Source organism: Talaromyces atroroseus, assembly GCF_001907595.1.
Source record: "Talaromyces atroroseus strain IBT 11181 chromosome Unknown scaffold_10, whole genome shotgun sequence".
Classification (NCBI taxonomy): domain Eukaryota; kingdom Fungi; phylum Ascomycota; class Eurotiomycetes; order Eurotiales; family Trichocomaceae; genus Talaromyces; species Talaromyces atroroseus.
The window spans coordinates 269,035-289,086 of NW_017971442.1; the positions used below are offsets into that span (position 1 = coordinate 269,035).

The following is a 20,052-nucleotide window of genomic DNA, read 5'->3' on the forward strand; positions in this document are numbered from 1 at the left end:
CGTGATGTCGACCTTGTCGATGTCAACACCCCCGATGGCTGGGCATATTAACGCGATTAAGGCTGAGAATTCCGACGTTGGCCTTGTCGATGTGCCACCAACGACTGTTGGGGCTATAAAGGCATGCTGTCATTAGATAATCAGGATGACTCGGAAATCTGGCAGGTTAGGATACACTCTAGGAATAGCATCTACAGCTTTCTGTCAGCTCCTTCTAGTCTAGAAAGTACTTGTAATTGATTAAAATGGCAGTATGGATTTGCTAATAGAAGTAAGAAAGTTATAGATTATACGAATAAAACCACGCGGCAAGGTCCGGCAAGGGCCATGTTCCAGAAGTCCCCGATTTTATCGGCATAGCGCTTTAACCATATATATCGTTGAATACTCAATCTCCAAGCTGAATATGCTATAGCTCAAACCTTCGTTTCTAAGCTTCCTAACAGGGTAAAACTTGTGATTTAAGTTTGAAAGCCAACGATCCTGCGTCTCTAACCGCTGTGGGCCAACAACTTGCAGTAAGGTACCAGCCCCGGTAATAATCGGCAGTAGTGAGAGCTTAGAGCGGTCTAGGTTGGGCTACTGTACTCCGTACGGAGTAATCGTAACGAGCACAGGAGTTTTTAATATAATTATGGGGTAATTCTCCAGCATTGGACTGATTACCTACCACGTCATCAAAACCAACGCGACGTACTCGCTAAACTACTCTGCACATACAGTATCTTGGAAGCTGGGGGTCGCATTGGCATGGACCGGTAGGTTAAAGAGACGTCCAATATGTACCGAAATCAGCCAATAACCAATCAATATTTCAACCAACCAAAAAATCTACCAAACCAACAAAACTAAGGCGTTCAGTAAATCTGACAGAGTGTTACGCTGCACCTCAGGCCCATATTAGTGCTTACCACATTATTGTGTTGGTATCTGTGGGTAGTGAGCGATTACGGTAGTGACCATATATCGGGTGTCGGCATATATGCACATGAGGACAAGTGCAGCGCAGAGAATGGTTGATGGGTCACATAATAATACGTGCTTGCGCTAGAATATTAGTGATTGATAAGCTGGAAGCTTGTCTTATAGTCTAGCTAGGCGGTTTAAGCAGCTCATGTACAAAGTAGAATCTAGACTCTCGGCTCACTTGGATTAACAATTTGTCTAGAAAATCTTGATGGTTAGTCAATCGATTATTGTAAAGCCGATTGGCTCAATATATTCTAGTACATAATATCTTTCTAAAAATGCTGCTTCCATACAGCACTGAGCGCTGTGAACAGTTTCTTGCCCACAGAGGACTTCCATGAGTTAAAAGGCCGATATCCTGCGTAATACATGCCCCTAGGCGTGCGGTGTTCGTAATACTTGTATATATAATTATATTAATGAAATTGGTCAGTAATTCACACACTGATCAGCTCCGAAGTCATCCACTTTATAAACTCCTCTTTTTCCCGCGGTATGAAAGCATTGTATAGGTAAACTGAGAGTTGTTTCGTCGGGCCAAAGGATGACATGATAGCCTTTAATTGCAGTGCGTTCTATACAGAGAGAAAAGTCAAGTCAACGATCCTTTAATCATTTTCATGCACCCTTCAAAATGTCATGAAGAGAAAGATGCAATGTGTGCGATCAAATTACTGGTCTATAAAAACCCTGACCTACACACATCGATGTTACAACCAGCAACACAGATTTTCTTCAAACACTGTGGGTTGGGGGACCAACAATATCCAAAAGATAATACATTAGAAAGGTCAATAGTATTGACATCTTTATCAGACATTACTCTTGATTCCATAGCGAGATAGACTTTGATTATAGACTTTGAAACAGTCGATGCCTTGGGCATTTACGAACCAATGAATAATATTTCAATAGCTCGAACGTCCTACGTCAATGCCTAGCTAGCATAGCATTGAATTTTTTTTTAAGGTGAGTTTGATACCGCACTGCATGAAATAGGTATGTCGAGGTAGAATACTCTTCTCTCTGGTCTTATAAATTCTCGCCCACGTACAATTCTATGCTACCAGGCTACAGGCAGCCGAGCTACGTGACCAAATCATGTTGAAGAATTAATCTCAAGTGGCCATATGACGAGCTATTTTCACAAGATGCAAGTAATGGATTTGTTTACATCCTCACGTATTAATAGAATACCAGGAGCTATAGCTTAAAGTCTATACAACGCCGGTTCATTTATAAAGAACTATAGCTTATGACCTCCTGGCTGCAATCGCGAAAACACACCAGCAGAGTCGTACTTCTTTTGAATCTCTCTCAGCTTCTGCCGGCTCTCTGCTCCATATCCCGCGTAGACATCTGTTTCGCCATTGGCATAGTTCTTGAACACAAAGGGATGGTACAAGCCCATCTCCTGAGCCAGTGCTTTCGCTCGAGACATAACATTTTGCGCGGCGTTCCTCATCCTGGCATCGTCCATGGGGTCCGTGTATGTAACTGTGATGCTGAATACTAGATATCTAATCAGTATGTCTCAAAATAGAACAGTATTTATAATTAGACGTACGGAACAACGGTCCATCTTCCGATTTAATTCCCATTGGATTTCCCCCATCCTTTTCGGATAACGCAATGTGACGTTTAGTGATCAGCTGGTTATTAGTTGCTGGCTGGCAGTTTGGTATATTTTTGATCTCGTGGGTTTCTTCCAGGAATATGTCCCATAACTTTGAGATCAATTCTGCGTCCACTTTGAAAGTCAATGTGTCCCAATAGGTCCTAGGTTTCATTTCGTTAGCCCCTCTCTGTCGCCTACTCGATGGGATAGCAAAGTAGAAGTTGCAATAATACCTACCGATAACCCGAGAGGGTAAACGCATCTAGCTCTTTGACCAAGTCTGTCAATGTCCTGAGTTTCGTCGTAGAGAAAAAGGTGTTCATTGATGTCATGTTTTCAAATGCAGGTGGCTCGGCAACTGGCGCGAGATAAGCATGGCTACCTCCTGCTCCCATCATTCGAAGTTGTGGAAACCAAGCGAAGAAAGTGTACATGTGGGCATTGGTATCTGGCTGCTCGGCCATCCTCACAAAATGGTTTATGAAATCTCTGGAGTGGACGCATTTTCCGATAAAGCACAACCCTTGACGGAGCACTCTACCCATGTTGTTGGATGCTGACCGCAGCGTCCAGTCAAATGGCTCTCTGAGATTCAACGCACTCTGGCGCGAGGCAAGGTCTGACAATGCGACTAATTCAGTGCCTCCCCAGACCAAGTCTAATGGGTGTGTCTGCAAGTCGAAACGAGTCACAATGCCAAAATTGCTGCCGCCGCCTCGGAGCGCCCAGAACAGATCTGAATTGGTATCGGCATTTGCATTGACAATAGCACCGTCTGCCAAAACAACCTCAAAGTTTCGCACATTGTCTACAGCCCAGCCGTACTTTTGACTATACAACGACAATCCCCCTGTGCAAAAACTGTCAGGAGCTGAGATAATGCAAAGAATAGACTTCAATTACCTCCAAGCAGAAACCCGCCAACCCCGACTGATGCTATGCGGCCACCGGCAACGGCCAGTTTGTGCTCTTGCAGGACCGAATAGACATCTATCCATCTATTTCCCGAGCCAACAGACGCTATAGACTTATCTTCGGAAATATGGACACTATTCAAGTTCCGCAGATCGAACACGAGCCCATTTTGAATGTTTGAAGCGCCCGCATAAGCTGCGTGGCCGCCGCTTTTCACAGCGAATGGGCATTCCTGGTCCTTGACAGTGATTATTGCCTTGGCTATCTGTTCGGCCGTTTCGGGTGCAGCAATGCATAGAGGGTGTAGTTCTTGCTGCTGTGTACTATAATAACTTGTGCTAGAACCTTCGGGAGGTATGCCGCGGTGCACGTTCTGCTGTCCGATTGCCTGTTGTATCAAAGCGCACTATTCTCCTCGAACGCCCGTCCCAATTGTTACTCTAAACAGAAAATAGAACCTGTGACTGAGTAGGAAATTAGTCAGGCTTACGGCTCTGTCACAATTGAGTGTCGAACTGTTGACCGCAGCATAGATTGTCTGCTGCTCTAGCCAAATCGGCGATTGCTCCTGTCCAGCGACACGAGTACTGATCAATATAACTGGTATAAGAAGCCTGCGCACCCAGGACATGGACAACGGCATTGTGAGAGCGATTCGCGTCAAATGCACATTCTCAAGGTATCACGAACAGTGAACGAGTGTGCGTTCCTGTATTAATTTATTTATGCCAACTCCGGCGATTCATCCCCCTAACTTTTTCAGCCCTTCAGCTGTCAAATTATAAGTTCAGCTACTGCTTTATGGCGTTTAATTGCCAACATCAGCTACATAGTGATTGGCCTTTGGAGATTTAACCTTTGCCGTGGTTTTGGCCAGTCTTTCCCTTTCAGGCAAGATCAGGTCGCTTAATTCCTTACACTAGACTAGCCTCTCCTGAGTTCTAAGATTTCTTTGACTCATTGCCAGTTATGTTAGTTGTTTGGAGACTTTCTCTCTAGCCCATGATACATTGTGCCTGCAAATAGAGAATCCTCTGAATTCCGAATATTTGGTAATGTGGAATGAACTACCATGGGAGGGTGTAGCGGTACTTGGTTTGTGCGTAGTGCCGCCTAACTTCTACCACGCCGCGGGGATCGCACAACACGCAGGTTCTAATGGAGCGAATGAAGGGGGCCATCGTAAAGATCAAAGCAGCAACAAAAATTGTAAAACTTGCTTTTGAAACATGGGCTACTTCCAACAGAGTCGATGGGGTATATCTTCAAAGTAGGAGATTGTGACGGTGCTCATGCAGAGTAATAGCATCGATCCTAACCATGTGGGTGACACCACTCGCACATGTCATCGAATCTCGAGTACATGTATAAAACGTCGATCTACGGTCAACTTTGCATATCGATGTGCTACCTAACCTCGGTTGTCTTAAATATCGCCAGCGACAACTTTTTCATGATGCTTTGGAGACGAAGCATGCGGAGCTACCGGCCACATACAGACGGGCTACCGGACTGCGCCTGAACCCGACACGACACGATAGAGATAATACAGCGAAGGAAAGAATGCCACATGCCAACTATTCGGAAGGGCCGGGTTGTATCTCGCACTCAAGCTGGCAAGGAAGACGATCAGCGAGGGCGGAGGATTGCACGCGGGGTATTGTTCTACCGCAGGCCGGAATAATGGCCGAGCGCAGGGCTAGCCCTAATGCCTGCGTCGTTGAGTTGTGCTTTGCACGCTGAAATTTCTGAGCGATCCGCGGCCCGAAGTTCTTGTAGCATAATGGATATTAAATAGCACGCCTTGCATTGGTTCCCTTGCCCTCCTTCTGGCCCCACGGCTAAGCGTTTTTCCTAGCTCATCCAACTGGATATGGACCTCTCCCCCGGCACGGGTCGGTAGGATGCCACCCCAGGAATGCTCACCGAAGGTGGGAACAGTTTGCCTTGGAGATGTTGGTTTTGTGGGGAGGATGAGAGAAGCCTAGGGGAAACGCTCACCCGGCTGATGTTGCGGGAGGTCCCCAGTTCACCGAGCGCTCGAACGCATCGTAGCCTCGCTATTCCCTCACAATGCCCCAGATGCCCGTCGTGGCCATCCCCAGGGAACTGTGGGGAGGCCTGCCTGGAGGTGACAAACCCCGAATTTTCCGCGTATGCTTTTTAGAAGCCGTCCCCGCGTGTTGCACACTTCTCCTTCCTCAACTGAGACTCATCCACGGCTCTATTGCCCTGGTCTTTCCTTCCGTCTCCTGCTGCAGTAATGGGTCTTCTTCAACTGGTTGAGGACCGTCCGACGCCAACGGCTGTCTACAACTGGCGAATCTACGTACTCGCTCTTATTGCATCATGCGGCTCCAACATGATCGGGTACACATCAGCCTTTATTGGCACAACCATCACATTGACCTCGTTTGAGACGGAGTTTGGCTTTGAAAATATGACCGAGGAGCAGGTGTCGATGATAAGTGAGAACATTGTGTCTCTGTTCATTGCCGGCGCCTTCTTCGGGGCGATCCTGACCTATGCGCTCGGCCACTTTCTGGGCCGTAAATGGAGTTTGGTAATTGCCTCTGCCATCTTCACTCTAGGAGCTGGTCTCCAGCTGGGTGCAACATCTTCTACCGGGCTTGGCATCATGTATGCCGGACGCGTCTTTTCGGGGTTGGGAACTGGCGTTGCGTCCAACATCATTCCCATTTATATTTCCGAGCTATCACCTCCAGCCATCCGCGGACGTCTGGTTGGGTTCTATGAATTGGGCTGGCAGGTGGGCGGCCTTGTCGGCTTTTGGATCAACGTATGTCTCTGAAATCCCACATTGGCGACTATATCTAACGCGGCTGGTCTCGGTGAACTACAGTACGGTGTCGAACTACATATGGCCCCGTCGCGTCAGCAATGGATCATCCCCTTTTCCATCCAAATCATTCCTTCAGGGATGCTATTCTTCGGCGCTTTGTGGATAAGAGAATCCCCGCGCTGGCTCTTTCTCAGGGGTCGTCGAGCCCAAGCAATGAATAATCTTTGTTGGATTCGTCAACTAGATGAAAGTGATATTTATATCAAGGAGGAAGTGGCGGCCATCGATCAGACTCTAGAGGAGCAGATTGCTACCATTGGCCTTGGTTTCTGGGCACCCTTCCAGGCCGTTTCTAAACGCAAGTCCGTACTCTACCGACTCTTCTTGGGATGCATGCTCTTCTTGTGGCAGAACGGCTCCGGCATCAACGCAATCAACTACTACAGCCCCACGATCTTTTCCAGTATCGGCGTATCCGAATCTGATATAGGCTGGATGACGGGCATCTTCGGTGTCGTCAAGGCCGTCATGACTATTTTCTGGCTCCTCTTCTTGGTGGACCAACTAGGAAGACGGAATCTCCTGCTCGGTGGCGCACTCATGGGATCGGCCTGCATGTGGATAATTGGAGCCTATGTTTGTGTCGCCCGCCCCGACTTACATCCAGCCAGTCATGTCAACGGAGCAGGCATTGCGGCTATTTTCTTCTTCTATTTCTGGACGGTATGCACACTGACTCCCTATGATGACCGTTTCGTGGGACTGACGGAATAGGCTGTGTACACCCCGACCTGGAATGGAACTCCATGGGTTATTAACTCGGTAAATTCTCTTCCCCGGCTATGTGATCAAATGACTGTATTGACTGTGTGTAAGGAATTTTTTGACCCCAACCTCCGATCGCTCGCCCAAGCCGTGACAACATCCAGCAACTGGCTGTTTAACTTCCTTGTCTCCCGCTTCACGAAGCAAATGTTTGCTAAGATGAACTATGGGGTCTACTTCTTTTTCGCATCCTTGTCATTCCTAGCCTTCTTCTTCGCCTTCTTCTTCATCCCTGAGACAGGCGGTATTCCCCTCGAGGCCACTGAGCGCTTATTTGAGATCAAGCCTGTATGGAAAGCCCACGCGAAACTCAAGGCTCAATTGAAAGAAGATGAGATGCAATTCCGCTCTGAAATCAAGGACGGTGTTTTTGGGAAAGAGGAGAACGAGGCGCATGCACACGTAGAGAATCCCGCGGAGAATTCGGCATCTTGACGAGCGTGTTCGGTAGAGTTTATTTCTTTCTTTTTTTTTACTTCTTTCTATTTTTTATTTTATTTGATGAAACACCCCTGTTTTACATATGACTGGAGAATTGGATACATATATGTATATATGAGTATGGAGTCTTGATAGATACGATTATAGAATGTTTATAGAATACATCTCTTTGAAAGACTTGCCGAGGATAGAAGATCCTGGTTATTCGCAGTTCGCGGCCGTAATGCCTTTTATGATTTGTAAGAATATGTAAATAGGACAGTGAACATAAAAGAAAGAAAGAAAAACACATTCCTGCCTCATACCTAATAACACGCCGTTCTAGCTCGAGACGTTGAGGAAACCCACAGGTATCGCCGAACACATCATCGAGAGCAGAAGCTGCGTTTTACCACCCTACTCCTAGGTAGTATAAATAATAATCTAACGTATTGCTGGCCTGTGTATCCTGATACATGAGCTCAACGAGACGGGCATGTTTCTAGAGATGAAAGTTTCATATATCTCCGCCCACTGAATCTATCCAACAATCCAGTCTATAATTGCAGCGCTCGATTTGCAGTCAATGTAATCCTTGAAGAAATGAGGAGCGTCTGGTTATTCTATTTGAGACTATATATTGTAGAAAAGAAAGTACTACGTCATGTAGTGATAAAGTCGTTCAGGATCAAAACTTTGAGACTTGCTAGCCCTTGATACTTTTAAAGGCAAGCTTCGAAATATATTGCATGTTATGATGATTATTTTAAAGTATGGGGTATATTTAATCTTTCATACTCCGTCTCCCGTCCTCTGCTCATATATGCGGTCTATTCGTGCTCTCCACATAGGCCAAGTATCGCCCGTTCAATTATCAAGATGAAGTTTCAGTCAAGTCCAGGTTGCCGACGCTGCACCAATTCTTGATGGGCTGGGAAAAAAGAAGAATTCGAAGTTAGCAGGAGTGCATGCATTTATAGCGTTATCAAGAACAATGAAACATACCAAGCAACTTAGTCGGTAGCACCACGAGCAATTCGACTTTGGATATTTGTAGAAATCTGTCAACAGCAGGATAAATCCAATGATAACTGCCACGAGGGCTCCAGCTCGAACTAGCCACCAGGCCCACCAAAGTGGCTTCCTTCCTTGAAAGAAATTCAGAACACGACGGGCTGATTTTGAGCGGCGTGGTTTGCTATTGTCATCAAGAGTATTGTTAACATTGTTGATGCCGTCTTGGTTACCATTATCTTCAGGAGAAGGTCCGGCACCGCCGCTCATAACCACGTACGGCCTGCGCTGTAGACCAATTCGTTCGCGAATGTAATTTGGGGACCGCATCATACAGAGACCCATGGCCAGGCCCATAATGAAGCCACCAATGTGCGAGAAATTGTCGAGACCCGGCAGAAGTCCCAACACGAAAGATACGGCAATTTCAATTACAAGGAAGATCAAGTCAACCCAAGGACTCCGACGCTCTCTCCAAGTATAGAGCAGATCGAGAAGGTTCAGCGCGACTAATCCAAACAAACTCCCTGAAGCACCAGTCGATGAGATGCCCTGCGCGGCATAGTTTCCACCCATTACGAATCCAAAAATCCCGCTTGCGAAGTAGACCAATGCATAACGCCACCATCCAATCATTCTCTCCATTTCGGCTCCGACGGTCATCTGCATCAGCATGTTGAAACCGATGTGAATGATTCCAGCGTGCAAAAACATTGGTATTATGAAGCGAAACCACTGGTCCGGCTCTGGTTGATCACTCAACGAGCCGTGTGGCTTGGGATTAGGCACACCGCCAAAACCGCATAGTTCAGACAGAGTGCAGTGGTTGCTGGAAGCGCTGGAATCCGATGTGGTCGTGTTGGGACACGGCCAATTGATCGTTGTATTTGCATCCTGGACCCCAGGAATATTCTTCATGCACGAGACAAACCGGGAACCCATATTGATCTGCACATAAGCAGAAGGTCCGACCATGGGGTTGAAGCTCGGATGGATTTCAATGGGACTTCCTGTGAGTTGTGCTTCAGAGAAACCAATTAGTCGGATACACTCAAGGGCTGTTGGTACCGCTATAAGCCTACCACTGTATATTAACTCTCCAATAAAGACACCGATGTCAACAGCGGTTAACAACCATGTCACCCATGGTATCTTGGTGCCGAAATAACCTTGCTTTTTAGGGCGTCGTCGTTTTCGTCTTGAGCCCATCACCGGATCCATTGGCATCCCTGCATCATAATGGGTATTCTCGTTCACCCAGCGGGAATCTCGGGCTTGAGCCGCTTGGGCATTTGGTTTTAATGGAATGTCTTCTCCGTACTGGTCAGCTGGATGATTTCTGCCGCCCACAAACCCATTATCGTCGGCCAAGGAATTCTGACTATATTGAGGTTGGTGACTGTAGTCCTCGTATTGTGGACTATAGGGGCTTTGCTGCGCGGCGGAGGAAAAGGGATGTAGTTGCGGTGAATTCTCTGGCGCTTGATGGTAGTAGTCGCTGTCATGGTAGGAAGGGGGTTGACTGTGGGTAGTCTGTGGTCGAAAGCCGTTGTAGTAATCGTTGGCCGTCATACTCGCTCTTCGTCTTCCGAACAAAGCAGGAGGGAAAAGATGGGATAAGAAGTGAAGACTAAGATGGAAGCTTTGTCATTGATTATTGCAAAATCGTCCACGAAAGCATCGATTGTTAGGGGTCGAGCGGTTCGTTTCGGGACTCCAAAAAAAAGACTGGGTGCAAGCCGCAGCACAGAGAGAGGCAGCGTGATGAATAAAACAACGGACCAAGGCGTAGTCGAAGAAAAGAAGTGGTGATGATGGAGTGGTGAGATGGTGAGGTGAGACAGCGCAGGTATATTTTTAGTTAAGGAACGAGGCGGCGCGTCCCTGACCCAAACAGCGACTAGTGCGGATCCACCGCTCAGCCCCATGATTCGTCAGTGGTCTTGGCAGGATGTATACTCTACAGAGTATCCTCGTATGGTGAGCGTATACAATAGCATGAGATATAAGCAATGTTCAAGGCTGTAGTACGTGTGGACCAAACAAACAACGAATTGAAAGGATATAATGGCATAGAACAGAAACAAAGCTACTGCCACAGTACGGTACGCCGGCTTATATAATGGTCTTGGCGGCACGTGATGGATCTACTACTTGCTTTAGTTGCTGTACAGTTAGTTAGTTCACTACTCCTCACCACGCCCATGCAACTTCTCGATATATTTCTCGTCGAAAATGGCTCTCTCGCAGCCAGCCACCTTAGGCTTTCTCGGCTTGCCTGTTGAGATTCGCATTAATATCTATAAAAGTCTGCTCGTCACCCAGCACACTCTCTATATCTTCCAAGACCCAGGATGTCGAATAGAGACTTTTGCACCCCAAACCCCCCGTCAATGGCTTGCACTATTGTACATCAATCGGCAAATAATGAATGAGGCCAGCGCGGTTCTCTATGGTATGAACCACTTTACTCTCATGGAAACAACACAGCACCTCCTTGAATCCTTTCTAAGCTGCATCGGACCTGTAAACGCGGCCTCACTATCCCATCTATGCATCAATTTCCCCGCTCCAGAAAGCATAGCAAACCAACCAGCAAGAATCAGATTAAGCGAACAAAGCCTACGGAACCTACGGCTTCTTCAAGCACAATGCACGAATCTCAGGACACTGGAGACTGTTATAAATAATCAAAATTTTGGCAGCCTGCTTAGGGACAAGGATAATATTCAATTTATCCGACCAGCATTTTTGGAGATTAACATGCAGCTCAGGCATATTATGTCGCTGCAAAGGATTCTTGTCAGGGTCTACAGCGGTTCTTTAGACCCCTCAGCAAGAGAATTGATGCAAGAGCTTGGATGGATTGTCGTCCTTGGTAATAGATAGATAGCAGCTCAGGTGGTCTCCGTTACTTAGAACACTTCCGAGCTGCCCAATCGACGCTCTTCCGCGTGAGGGGTTGTTTGTCGCGAGCGGCTACCTGCATGATTCTTCAATGTGTATGCGTGCATTGTTTTCATTTTCTTCCTCCTTAAAAAGTAGAGTCCCGTCCCCGCTTCTTTTTGGGGCATTTTCTGAATGAGTTATTCGTAAGAACTTTTTACTATGCCTTCTTCAACAGCAGAAAATGGGGGCTTCCGGCACAAATGGCGCCAACGACTAGGTCGGTTTAGACACAGCACTTGCCTACCCCAAACCGCCCAAGAAGACCCAATTCCCGAAACGAAGTAAGCAATTGCATCTTAATGGTCAAGCAGTGCTGATTTTGCAAGCAGTTCCGCTTCAATCCCTCTGTATGCAACACCCACTGCCAACCCATTGCCGCAGGGCGAGGCAAGCGCTGGAAATGGAGACGCTCAATCCCGAGCCGATGAAAGTGATCCTGGTCGAAACAGCCTTGAACAAAACTTGGTCTCCGATCCATTGACGTTGAGTAATGACAATGGCTCTTATATGGTTCCTTCGGATATTTGGAGTGCAGCGTACCAAGAGGCAGTTGACACTCTTGGTGAAGAAATAGACATTGCTATCCTGAAGGGAAAAAATGTTGAGCAGTTATTCAAGAAACTGGAAGAGATTGACAAGGACAAAACGCAAGAATCTGCTTTCTTGAGGGGTGTAAAGTACTTACACTCCATACAAAAGCCGCTCGGGACATTCAAAGTAGCATTAGATCTAGCGAGTCCTCTGGCAAGCCTTGAACCAACTACGACGGGGGTATTTTTTGTGGTCAGGAGCGTGACAGCAGTAAGCTTGAATGGATTAAATATGATGCATGCAGGGGTTGTCCAGAAAAATTGACCGAATCATCTGCGCAGATCGCTATCAGCTTTGCAACCGCTGATGCCAACTTCGCGAATCAAATCGCGGAAATGCTAGAGCAAATCTCTTATATTGATGAATGCGACACCCTCGGCCAGAAAGCAGATAGGAAGGATATTCACAAGGTAATCAATCTATGGCGAAATTTGGTGATACTCCACTAAACTTTTCCAGGCCCTGGTATTGGTATACATGAAGCTTCTGGAGTTCTACAAAGTCGCATTTGAAATACTGACCAGGAAAGGCGCAAAATTGATAATGAAAATGATCTTGGAGAATGACCGACTTCCAAAGATTGTTCAAGGCTTTTTGCAATATTCTGAGACCCTCCGAAAGCTCATAGATAAAGCCACGTTTGAGATTGTTGAGGATATCAAGGGCATGCTCTATGATGATCACAGTAAGTTGTTAGACCCACAAATCTGTTATATACATTCTTATCGAATCTCAGTTGCTAGATGGCTCGGTAGTGACAAAATGAGCCGCCAAAGTCACTACCATGACACCCTGCAGGATCTCATGGCTAATCGGGCTTGCGAGTTCTTATTGGCACATGCAAATTTCATCCACTGGTACCACGCTTCCGATGCTCAGCAGTTGGCTATCCTTGGAGATATGGGCTGTGGGAAAACTGTCTCTATGGCATTTCTTGTTGACGAGCTGCGCCAAAGAAATGAGCACCAACTACCCCAGCCGAAGATGTGCTATTACTATTGCCGCGACGATGAAACGGGTCAGGCTATCTACATATTCTCTGCTCTAATTCTCTCGCTTCTCGAACAGCTCCGTGGCTTGAAAAAGCCTTTCTTCGAGTGGTATAGACAGGCTCAGACTTCTGGAATTTTCGACCCAGCGACAAGTGCCAAGGCACTGGAAGGGTTCCTGCAAAAATTGCTGGAATCCATTGATCGCCCAGTATTCATCCTCATTGACGGTCTAGATGAGTGCGACGAGGCATCCCGAAGAACTCTTCTCAAGCTATTGAAGAAATTATCCCAAACAATACCGGGTCTCAAAACGATTGTGTCTTCTCGCCCTCAGGAAGAGATTTTGGAACAGCTGGACGGGACTCCTAGGATGAATATAGGTTCTAATGCTCATCGAGACGCCTTTATTGTTGAAAAAACGGTTGAAATGCAATTGCCTGATTTATCCCCGAGCGTCAAAGCACTGGTTATAGAGAAACTATCTCACTTAGCCCAAGGAAGCGCCATGTGGACAAAGATGGTCACGGAACTCATCAAAGTCCGGAAAATCAAGGCACTGAAACCGATGCAAAGCTTTTTGGACGAAATCCCATTACCTGGAAAACTCTCGGAGCTCTACGTCACATTGCTCTCACGCTGCACTTCAAATGACCCTGAAAATTTGAATCTTGCCAGTACTGCTTTGAAACTTCTCGCCGTAGCCCGCAGACCTCTCAGCATACTAGAGCTTGCCTGGGCAGTTGCATTGGGAGTGACTCAAAACATCACCACCGTGATCGCTCTTGATAACCTGGTAGACTATCAAAGAGTAATGGGTCTTATTTATCCATTCATTGCTAGTGTCGATTTTAATGACACTAAGAAGCGCCAAGTCCGACTCGTACACCAGTCCGTGAAGGAATTTATCATCAAAGAATGGACTTTTAACCCTCCTTACACAGAAGACCCGACCTCTGAGGAAACCGAGAAGCTGAGCCTTGGCGAAATTGTTGAGAATCTAGATGCCTTTATCCTAGATATCTGCATTAGGTATCTTCTTCTAGATGAAATCAACAATAGAAGTGTGTTTTCCGAAGAGCAGATGGCGATCGCAGAGCTGCCCCAAGAGATCGACTTATTTAACGACAATGAAGGGCCGGTAAATTACGATCCATATGCCACGTGGGAATCCTGGGAAGAAAATATGATTCGCTACGATCCGACTGAGCGTGGTTTGGGCGAGTTCTTCATCTACGCATCATGCCATTGGGTGGAGCATTTTGGTGTTGTTCCTATAGAACCTCGTTCTGGACTGGCAAGCATAGAACGACTGTGCCAAGTAGGTTCAACTCGGCTTCACAATTGGATTCAGCAGAATTGTCGCCCCGGCTGCGCCATACAGCCCAGATTTACATTTGATAGCAGTCTGTATGATCCTCTCAGCATCACTTCGCTCTATGGCTCCGAAGCCATGCTGCGTCTTCTACTTGTGAACACGGACTTCGACAAGAAAAATTTCCATCAAAACTCAGCTATGAGAGCCGCTGACCAGATCCTCTTGTGGGGTGACTTGCCAAGGCTTAGGATAATCTTCTTAGATGATAGAGTTGGTCATGAGCTACAAAATCTCGACTTCTTCCGAATCATCATGAAAAATTGGTCTCATCCCACTACCGACCATCAGAATTGGGATCTTGCATTTGATCTTGTTGATTATGTGACAGATAAGCTGGTTCAGGAACAGTGGGGAAATGACTTGTTGTGCATGGCTGCTGGCGCAGGCTGTGTACCGATAATCCGGAGGTTAATATCTAGCGCTCAGCTCAAAGCAGAGCTTAGAAGCGAATTGTTGCGTGAGTCCCAACGTGAGAACCAAGGATCACACTTTAGCGAACCAACGCATCAATCGATTGGAAAGGCTATTTTGGGCAATCACGTTGATGTTGTCCAATTCCTACTAGGCATGGATGGCATCGAAGCACATCTTCGACACCGAAATCATCACGGTGAAAACGTTCTGCATTTGGCATCAATTACGTGTAATCCAGTCATGTTCCGGCTTTTAGTTCCCCGTTTCCAAGAAGGTGTACATCAGGCGGATGATCAAGGAGAAACAGCCCTATTGCGGATTATCAAGAACTACTCGGCTTTACGAAACCGGTATGAGTCAGTGGAGATACTCCTCGCAGAGAGTGGTATTGATTGGAATAGCTACTCTTGGGATGGGCAACAGGATCCTTTGCGGATGGCCGTGCACCTTGGTGATCTGGAAATGTGTTCCATTTTGATACGTTCCGGTAACCTGAACCCTCTCTCAGCTCTGGCCTTTGGCGAAGAAGGCCAGATGTATCTGAGAGATAGCCCTATGGAGAACAAGGAGAATATATTGCCAATTTTGCAATTGCTATGTACACATGCTAATATAACGTCGACTGACGTTAAGTGAAATAGGGGCTAGCGTTACTAAATTCTGTCCTATGAGTCTAGCTATTTACTGGGGTTTCTTTGTCTGGGTTGAAAGCCGGCTTAGCAAAGGAGTTGAAGAAGATATCTCGCAGGTGATATAAACTAGTGTCTTTGCTAAACACAATTCAATGGAGCACGCCTTCAAATACCCAGTCTTCTCTAATCCAAGGAAACTCGTGGAATCACCGGATTTAATCAAGGCTAATTCAGAGCCAATTAAGAGAACTATCTAGGTCCTTAGACCACTGCAATCTAAATAACTGTAACTGAGCATTATTTTATTGCCAGACTTTTGCGCCGAATCAAATTGTTGTTACATGATAATTAACCTGAGGAAATTAAACATAATGGTAGTCAATCACTCGTGAGTCGTGACCTCTTCGACTGTAAACGTTCTTGTCTCCTGAATAGTGCGCGACCTGCTCGCCTGAGTCTCTTGATCAAACTGATGGTATTTGGTCGCCGTGTTCAGGGCTGTTATAGAAGTGATAGATTGGAGTTCGTGCGGCTTCGAGTGCCTGTCCGACATGTTCTTCAGCACATTCTGGCCCCAGGTCGAACCCTGAGAGTGCCCGCCTTCTGAGTTATAGTAGTAGCCTCCGCGAAATGTGCCGCCTCGGCGTCGCATGTCGTCGCTGCGGATCATGCCGGATTCCAAACTTTGGTAGAAAGGTTTGAGGTAAGGAATACACGCGGTCACGATGCTCAAACATTGCGTTAGGCTCATCGCAGTGGCTACTGACCACAAGGCATATGTCGTATTGGAGGCGTTGCTTGCACGATTCAGCTCGACAATTTGCCAGGCAATAGCGGCAATATTACTGTGAACGCAGTGTTAGACCTTTTTCCGTATTGTCTGTTGCGAGCACATTGAAACGTACAAAACCCGGGTCGCAAAGCAACCTATCACGACGGCCTTGCGTCGGAAAGATACCTGGACCTGCCACATATATATGATGGGTACCAGTATGAGGCTAATATCGAGCAGGATATTGACGGCATTGGTGAAGTTCCAGAAGACAGTCTGGTTTATGCACTGGTCGCCCAGAAAATTCCACACGTATGGCACATGACATTCGAATATCACCACCAGAATGGAAGCCGTCGCCCACAGAACCATAGAAGCGATGAACACGAGGGTCTCCAGCTTTTGTGCCCCCAGATTGAACAGGTTCTTAATCAAAAAGACCATCGAAACCTTACTGGCGCATTCACTGGCTATCCATAGAATACCCGCGGTGTAAAACGACTTGTAGCGGACAGTCAATTCTGTGCCAAGATGTATCAGGGTACGGGGCTGTATGTAGAAGCATTGAATACCTTTTGAAATGAAACTAATTGTGATGCCGACAGCTCGTCGCTGTCCTCTCCGAGGCCATTCCCAACTGCAGCATTCAAGGCTGCTGTCTGGCCAATACTGAAAATCTAGCGCTGCTGTATTAGAATGGCAAGGGCAGGCGAATGTAAACTCGGAAAAATGAAGGCAACTTTACAAGAGATAACACAACACACCCATCATCGACCCCAAACTTCCGCACTACGACGTATTTTGTAGCCAAGCGAGCGACGACGGCCATGCAACTCGCTACCATCCAAAACCAAGCTAAGATGTTAACGAGTGCTCCTCTAGTTTCTGGTCCAACCGCACCAGGAGAAGACATGATGTTGCCTTTGCTCTCCGTCGATTGATGTGAGTTGTGCCTAAGACAATATGAAAAAAAAAGAAAAAAGAAAATGCCGGCGGACAGCAAATTCCTGGTGTCAGAGGGATTTGTTGCCCTTCAACCATAGGCCAGCAGCCATAGCACTACAAGTGATCAACTTACCATGCTGCATATAATTTGTAACGCAGGCCCCAATGCTATCGATATCTAGTTTGCCGCCATGTAACCATTGCCCCCAAATTTGCACCATTACGACTAGTCGTTACGCATCGAAATATTACCTGCATACGTACTAAATTTACTGTCACTAACTCACTCTAGTAACTCTTCTGGTAAGTAGTGAACTAGTCATTTAGTTAGGCGCTTGGTAAATACGGAGATTGCATCCATCGTCATATATATTGCGGGCATGACTAACTGGGTCTTCAGGATTGTTCAATATACGCCGTGGCCTGATCAATATCTTCTGGAACAAATTCTAGACCCTTTAGTCCACTCCCCCGGATACTGTGGTGCGGCGTAATGAACATGGCTAATATTAAATACGATCTTGTTGGACACGACAGCGAATCAGCCGACAACGACGAGTGGCCTCGGACCGTCAAGCAAAAGGGGGCAAGCCGTCGCTACATATGGCTGCTCGCCACATTGTTTATTAGTGCACTGGGCAATATCTTTCTACTCTACAAGCTAAACCAGCAGACCAAACTCGGTCCCATCAGCCGTACGCATTATGGTGAGAAGGTTCCTGTTTTCCCTCTTCTGGCTAGGTTTAGTTTGCTGAAGAGCTACGTACCAACAGCCGGACTCGTGAATGACCTTGATGTCCCATTTGCATGGGATACACCCTTTAGTTCTGGTGATTATGCCGAAGTGAACAAACTATGGTACGAAGACGAGCAATCTGACAAGGGAATTATTTCCCTGGACAATGACTACGCCGAGTCACTCGGCTTGCCCAAGTCGCAGCCGTTTGCGTGGGATTCAAAGAAGAAGAGCATCTACATCACAAATGGTCACCACAATCTCCATTGTCTGGTCTGTTACTTTTCTATTTTCAGGCATCTCGTTATTACTACTAATGCCCTCCTGATAGCGTAACATCTATATTTCTCTCGATCAATTCCGTAACAACCAGTCCCAAACGATCGAATGGCAACACGTCCTACATTGTTTGGGCGCTCTCCGGGATGATATCATGTGCAACGCTGACGATACTCCTCGCTTTACCGAAAAGGGTGGTCGGAGGCCAGGAGAAGGTCAAGTGCGCAAGTGTCGTGACTGGAGCAAGCTCCAGGAGTTTGTCCAGGAGCATGCCGGCTGCTTCAAGTACATTCACCCGGAGAATCATACGATGGAAACTATTGAGAGAGTAAAATATTGCCCAAATGACAGTCCATATCTCCCACTTATCCGCAAGTATTTTGGCTTGCCGGACGATTGGTTGCCGTGGCCAGTGGAAGGATCGAAGTAATTCAGCTGATGAGGGAGCAACAGAGTGCTTGTCGGTGCGCACTTCGGAGACATTTAGAAGCTGCCTAGGTGTCTGGCCAATGTTTAGCTGAAGGCATTTTGTCCGAATTTGTCCGGAGTTGTCTCAGTATGCATGCATAAATCCAAGCTTTTCTTGCAGAGATTGTTTAGTGCAGTTTCATAAAGACGAGTAAACCAGACGAGTATTAATATGGTCTCGGTCACTGCATCCTACAGGCAAAATTTGTTTGATAATGTTTTATATAACTAGGTATTTAATAAAATTGCAATGTAGTCTACTATATATTCATAAGACAGAACCGAGTCAGGAATATTTGAATACGTTAATCGTCTCTTCATCGATGTGGATCTATGAGGACATCGGGGTTTCGCTATGCAACGTATCAGTCACGGAGATATTGTCTGGTCTAGACCGGACTATTACTTACTCAGAGGAAGGGGTCCGGCTTGACAATGTCCTCTACGTCGGATGAGTCTCGTTTGAGGAAGGGATCCGGTTTGACAATGTCCGCCTCCGAAGTGTCTCGTTTGAGGAAGGGGTCAGGCTTGACAATGTCTTCCACAACGGCTGCGTTTCGTTTGTGGAGGACTGCTCCCTCTTCCCGAGTATCAACGGGAAGAGCGAGAGCCAGGCTGCCGATAGAGGCTAAGGCGATGATAATATCGGTGATACGCATGGTGGCACTGCTTTAAATTATCTATAATATATATGTCAGCGGTACGCATACGACGATAGAAGGAGCAGGCTATACATTCAAAAAATCTGCGTCTGGGCTGGACATAGTAAAGTGATCCGTGTTATACTCAGCAAACAAAAGACAAAACGACGCAGAATACGAAGTAGAATGGAGCCTTTTAATAAATAAAATATCCACTTTAGTTGATTAAAAAGTTCCCAAAGCAGAATGCAACCCTCCAAGTGCCGACATGGTTGCTGATCCTGATCCGTATTGAATTGAAATGCCACCATACTGAATGAATAGCGGCATTATTACAACTATCTTTGATATTTGCTTTTTCTTCATTACCGCTGCTGCACTGTAACTCCGTGCCACGCAAACTACGTGTTGCTGTGGTGTTGTTTAAGTGGTTTATAGACAACAGGCGTCAACTACTAGTAGTACTTGGCTTGGAGAAAGCAGCACGCTAAGTTTCCGGTGCTGCAGAGACGGTACTCCGCACTACGTACCGAGTAATAACCCTGGAGTCTCTCCACTGCACTGTGCATGTTCTTTCCGGATTTTTAGCGATGGAAAGCTCCATCAGGTGGTACTCCGTAGAGCTGACGGTTAGCAGGCAATCGCATGTCCATCGATCCACGTCCCTAGTGCTGACACGATGCAGAGAATGTGC

At 46.5% G+C, this 20,052-nt stretch overlaps 8 protein-coding genes across 8 annotated transcripts in view; 4 read left to right on the plus strand and 4 right to left on the minus strand.

Moving 5' to 3' along the window:
• The window catches only part of UA08_06894 (hypothetical protein), a gene marked incomplete at both ends in the record, with an annotated part of 1,177 nt that extends 902 nt beyond the window's left edge, over nt 1–275 (plus strand). Inside the window, 2 exons of the mRNA XM_020261935.1 lie at nt 137–165; nt 270–275. Of these exons, the coding sequence (XP_020117621.1) occupies nt 137–165; nt 270–275 (35 nt within the window). The remainder of the gene's footprint in view (nt 1–136; nt 166–269) is intronic.
• Nucleotides 276–2,215: 1,940 nt separating this feature from the next.
• Nucleotides 2,216–4,145, minus strand: UA08_06895 (hypothetical protein; the record flags this gene model as incomplete). The annotated part of the gene is made up of 5 exons (XM_020261946.1): nt 2,216–2,481; nt 2,537–2,748; nt 2,825–3,437; nt 3,491–3,890; nt 3,993–4,145. The coding sequence occupies 5 exons, from the start codon at nt 4,143–4,145 to the stop codon at nt 2,216–2,218; spliced, it is 1,644 nt and encodes a 547-aa protein (XP_020117618.1).
• A 1,620-nt stretch (nt 4,146–5,765) lies between these two features.
• Nucleotides 5,766–7,565, plus strand: UA08_06896 (putative quinate permease; the record flags this gene model as incomplete). The annotated part of the gene is made up of 3 exons (XM_020261957.1): nt 5,766–6,302; nt 6,366–7,028; nt 7,182–7,565. 3 exons carry the CDS (start codon nt 5,766–5,768, stop codon nt 7,563–7,565), a joined length of 1,584 nt encoding a protein of 527 aa, XP_020117619.1.
• An 859-nt stretch (nt 7,566–8,424) lies between these two features.
• UA08_06897 (putative rhomboid protein) lies at nt 8,425–10,136 on the minus strand (the record flags this gene model as incomplete). Its single annotated transcript, XM_020261968.1, has 2 exons — nt 8,425–8,481; nt 8,556–10,136. 2 exons carry the CDS (start codon nt 10,134–10,136, stop codon nt 8,425–8,427), a joined length of 1,638 nt encoding a protein of 545 aa, XP_020117622.1.
• Nucleotides 10,137–11,672: 1,536 nt separating this feature from the next.
• UA08_06898 (hypothetical protein) lies at nt 11,673–15,521 on the plus strand (the record flags this gene model as incomplete). The annotated part of the gene is made up of 5 exons (XM_020261979.1): nt 11,673–11,794; nt 11,843–12,190; nt 12,349–12,514; nt 12,564–12,789; nt 12,841–15,521. The coding sequence occupies 5 exons, from the start codon at nt 11,673–11,675 to the stop codon at nt 15,519–15,521; spliced, it is 3,543 nt and encodes a 1,180-aa protein (XP_020117623.1).
• Nucleotides 15,522–15,899: 378 nt separating this feature from the next.
• Nucleotides 15,900–17,202, minus strand: UA08_06899 (hypothetical protein; the record flags this gene model as incomplete). The annotated part of the gene is made up of 3 exons (XM_020261992.1): nt 15,900–16,362; nt 16,423–16,926; nt 17,054–17,202. 3 exons carry the CDS (start codon nt 17,200–17,202, stop codon nt 15,900–15,902), a joined length of 1,116 nt encoding a protein of 371 aa, XP_020117828.1.
• A 531-nt stretch (nt 17,203–17,733) lies between these two features.
• Nucleotides 17,734–18,679, plus strand: UA08_06900 (hypothetical protein; the record flags this gene model as incomplete). The annotated part of the gene is made up of 2 exons (XM_020262003.1): nt 17,734–18,243; nt 18,302–18,679. 2 exons carry the CDS (start codon nt 17,734–17,736, stop codon nt 18,677–18,679), a joined length of 888 nt encoding a protein of 295 aa, XP_020117827.1.
• Nucleotides 18,680–19,127: 448 nt separating this feature from the next.
• UA08_06901 (hypothetical protein) lies at nt 19,128–19,376 on the minus strand (the record flags this gene model as incomplete). Its single annotated transcript, XM_020262014.1, has 1 exon — nt 19,128–19,376. One exon carries the CDS (start codon nt 19,374–19,376, stop codon nt 19,128–19,130), a length of 249 nt encoding a protein of 82 aa, XP_020117830.1.
• Between the last annotated feature and the right edge of the window lie 676 nt (nt 19,377–20,052).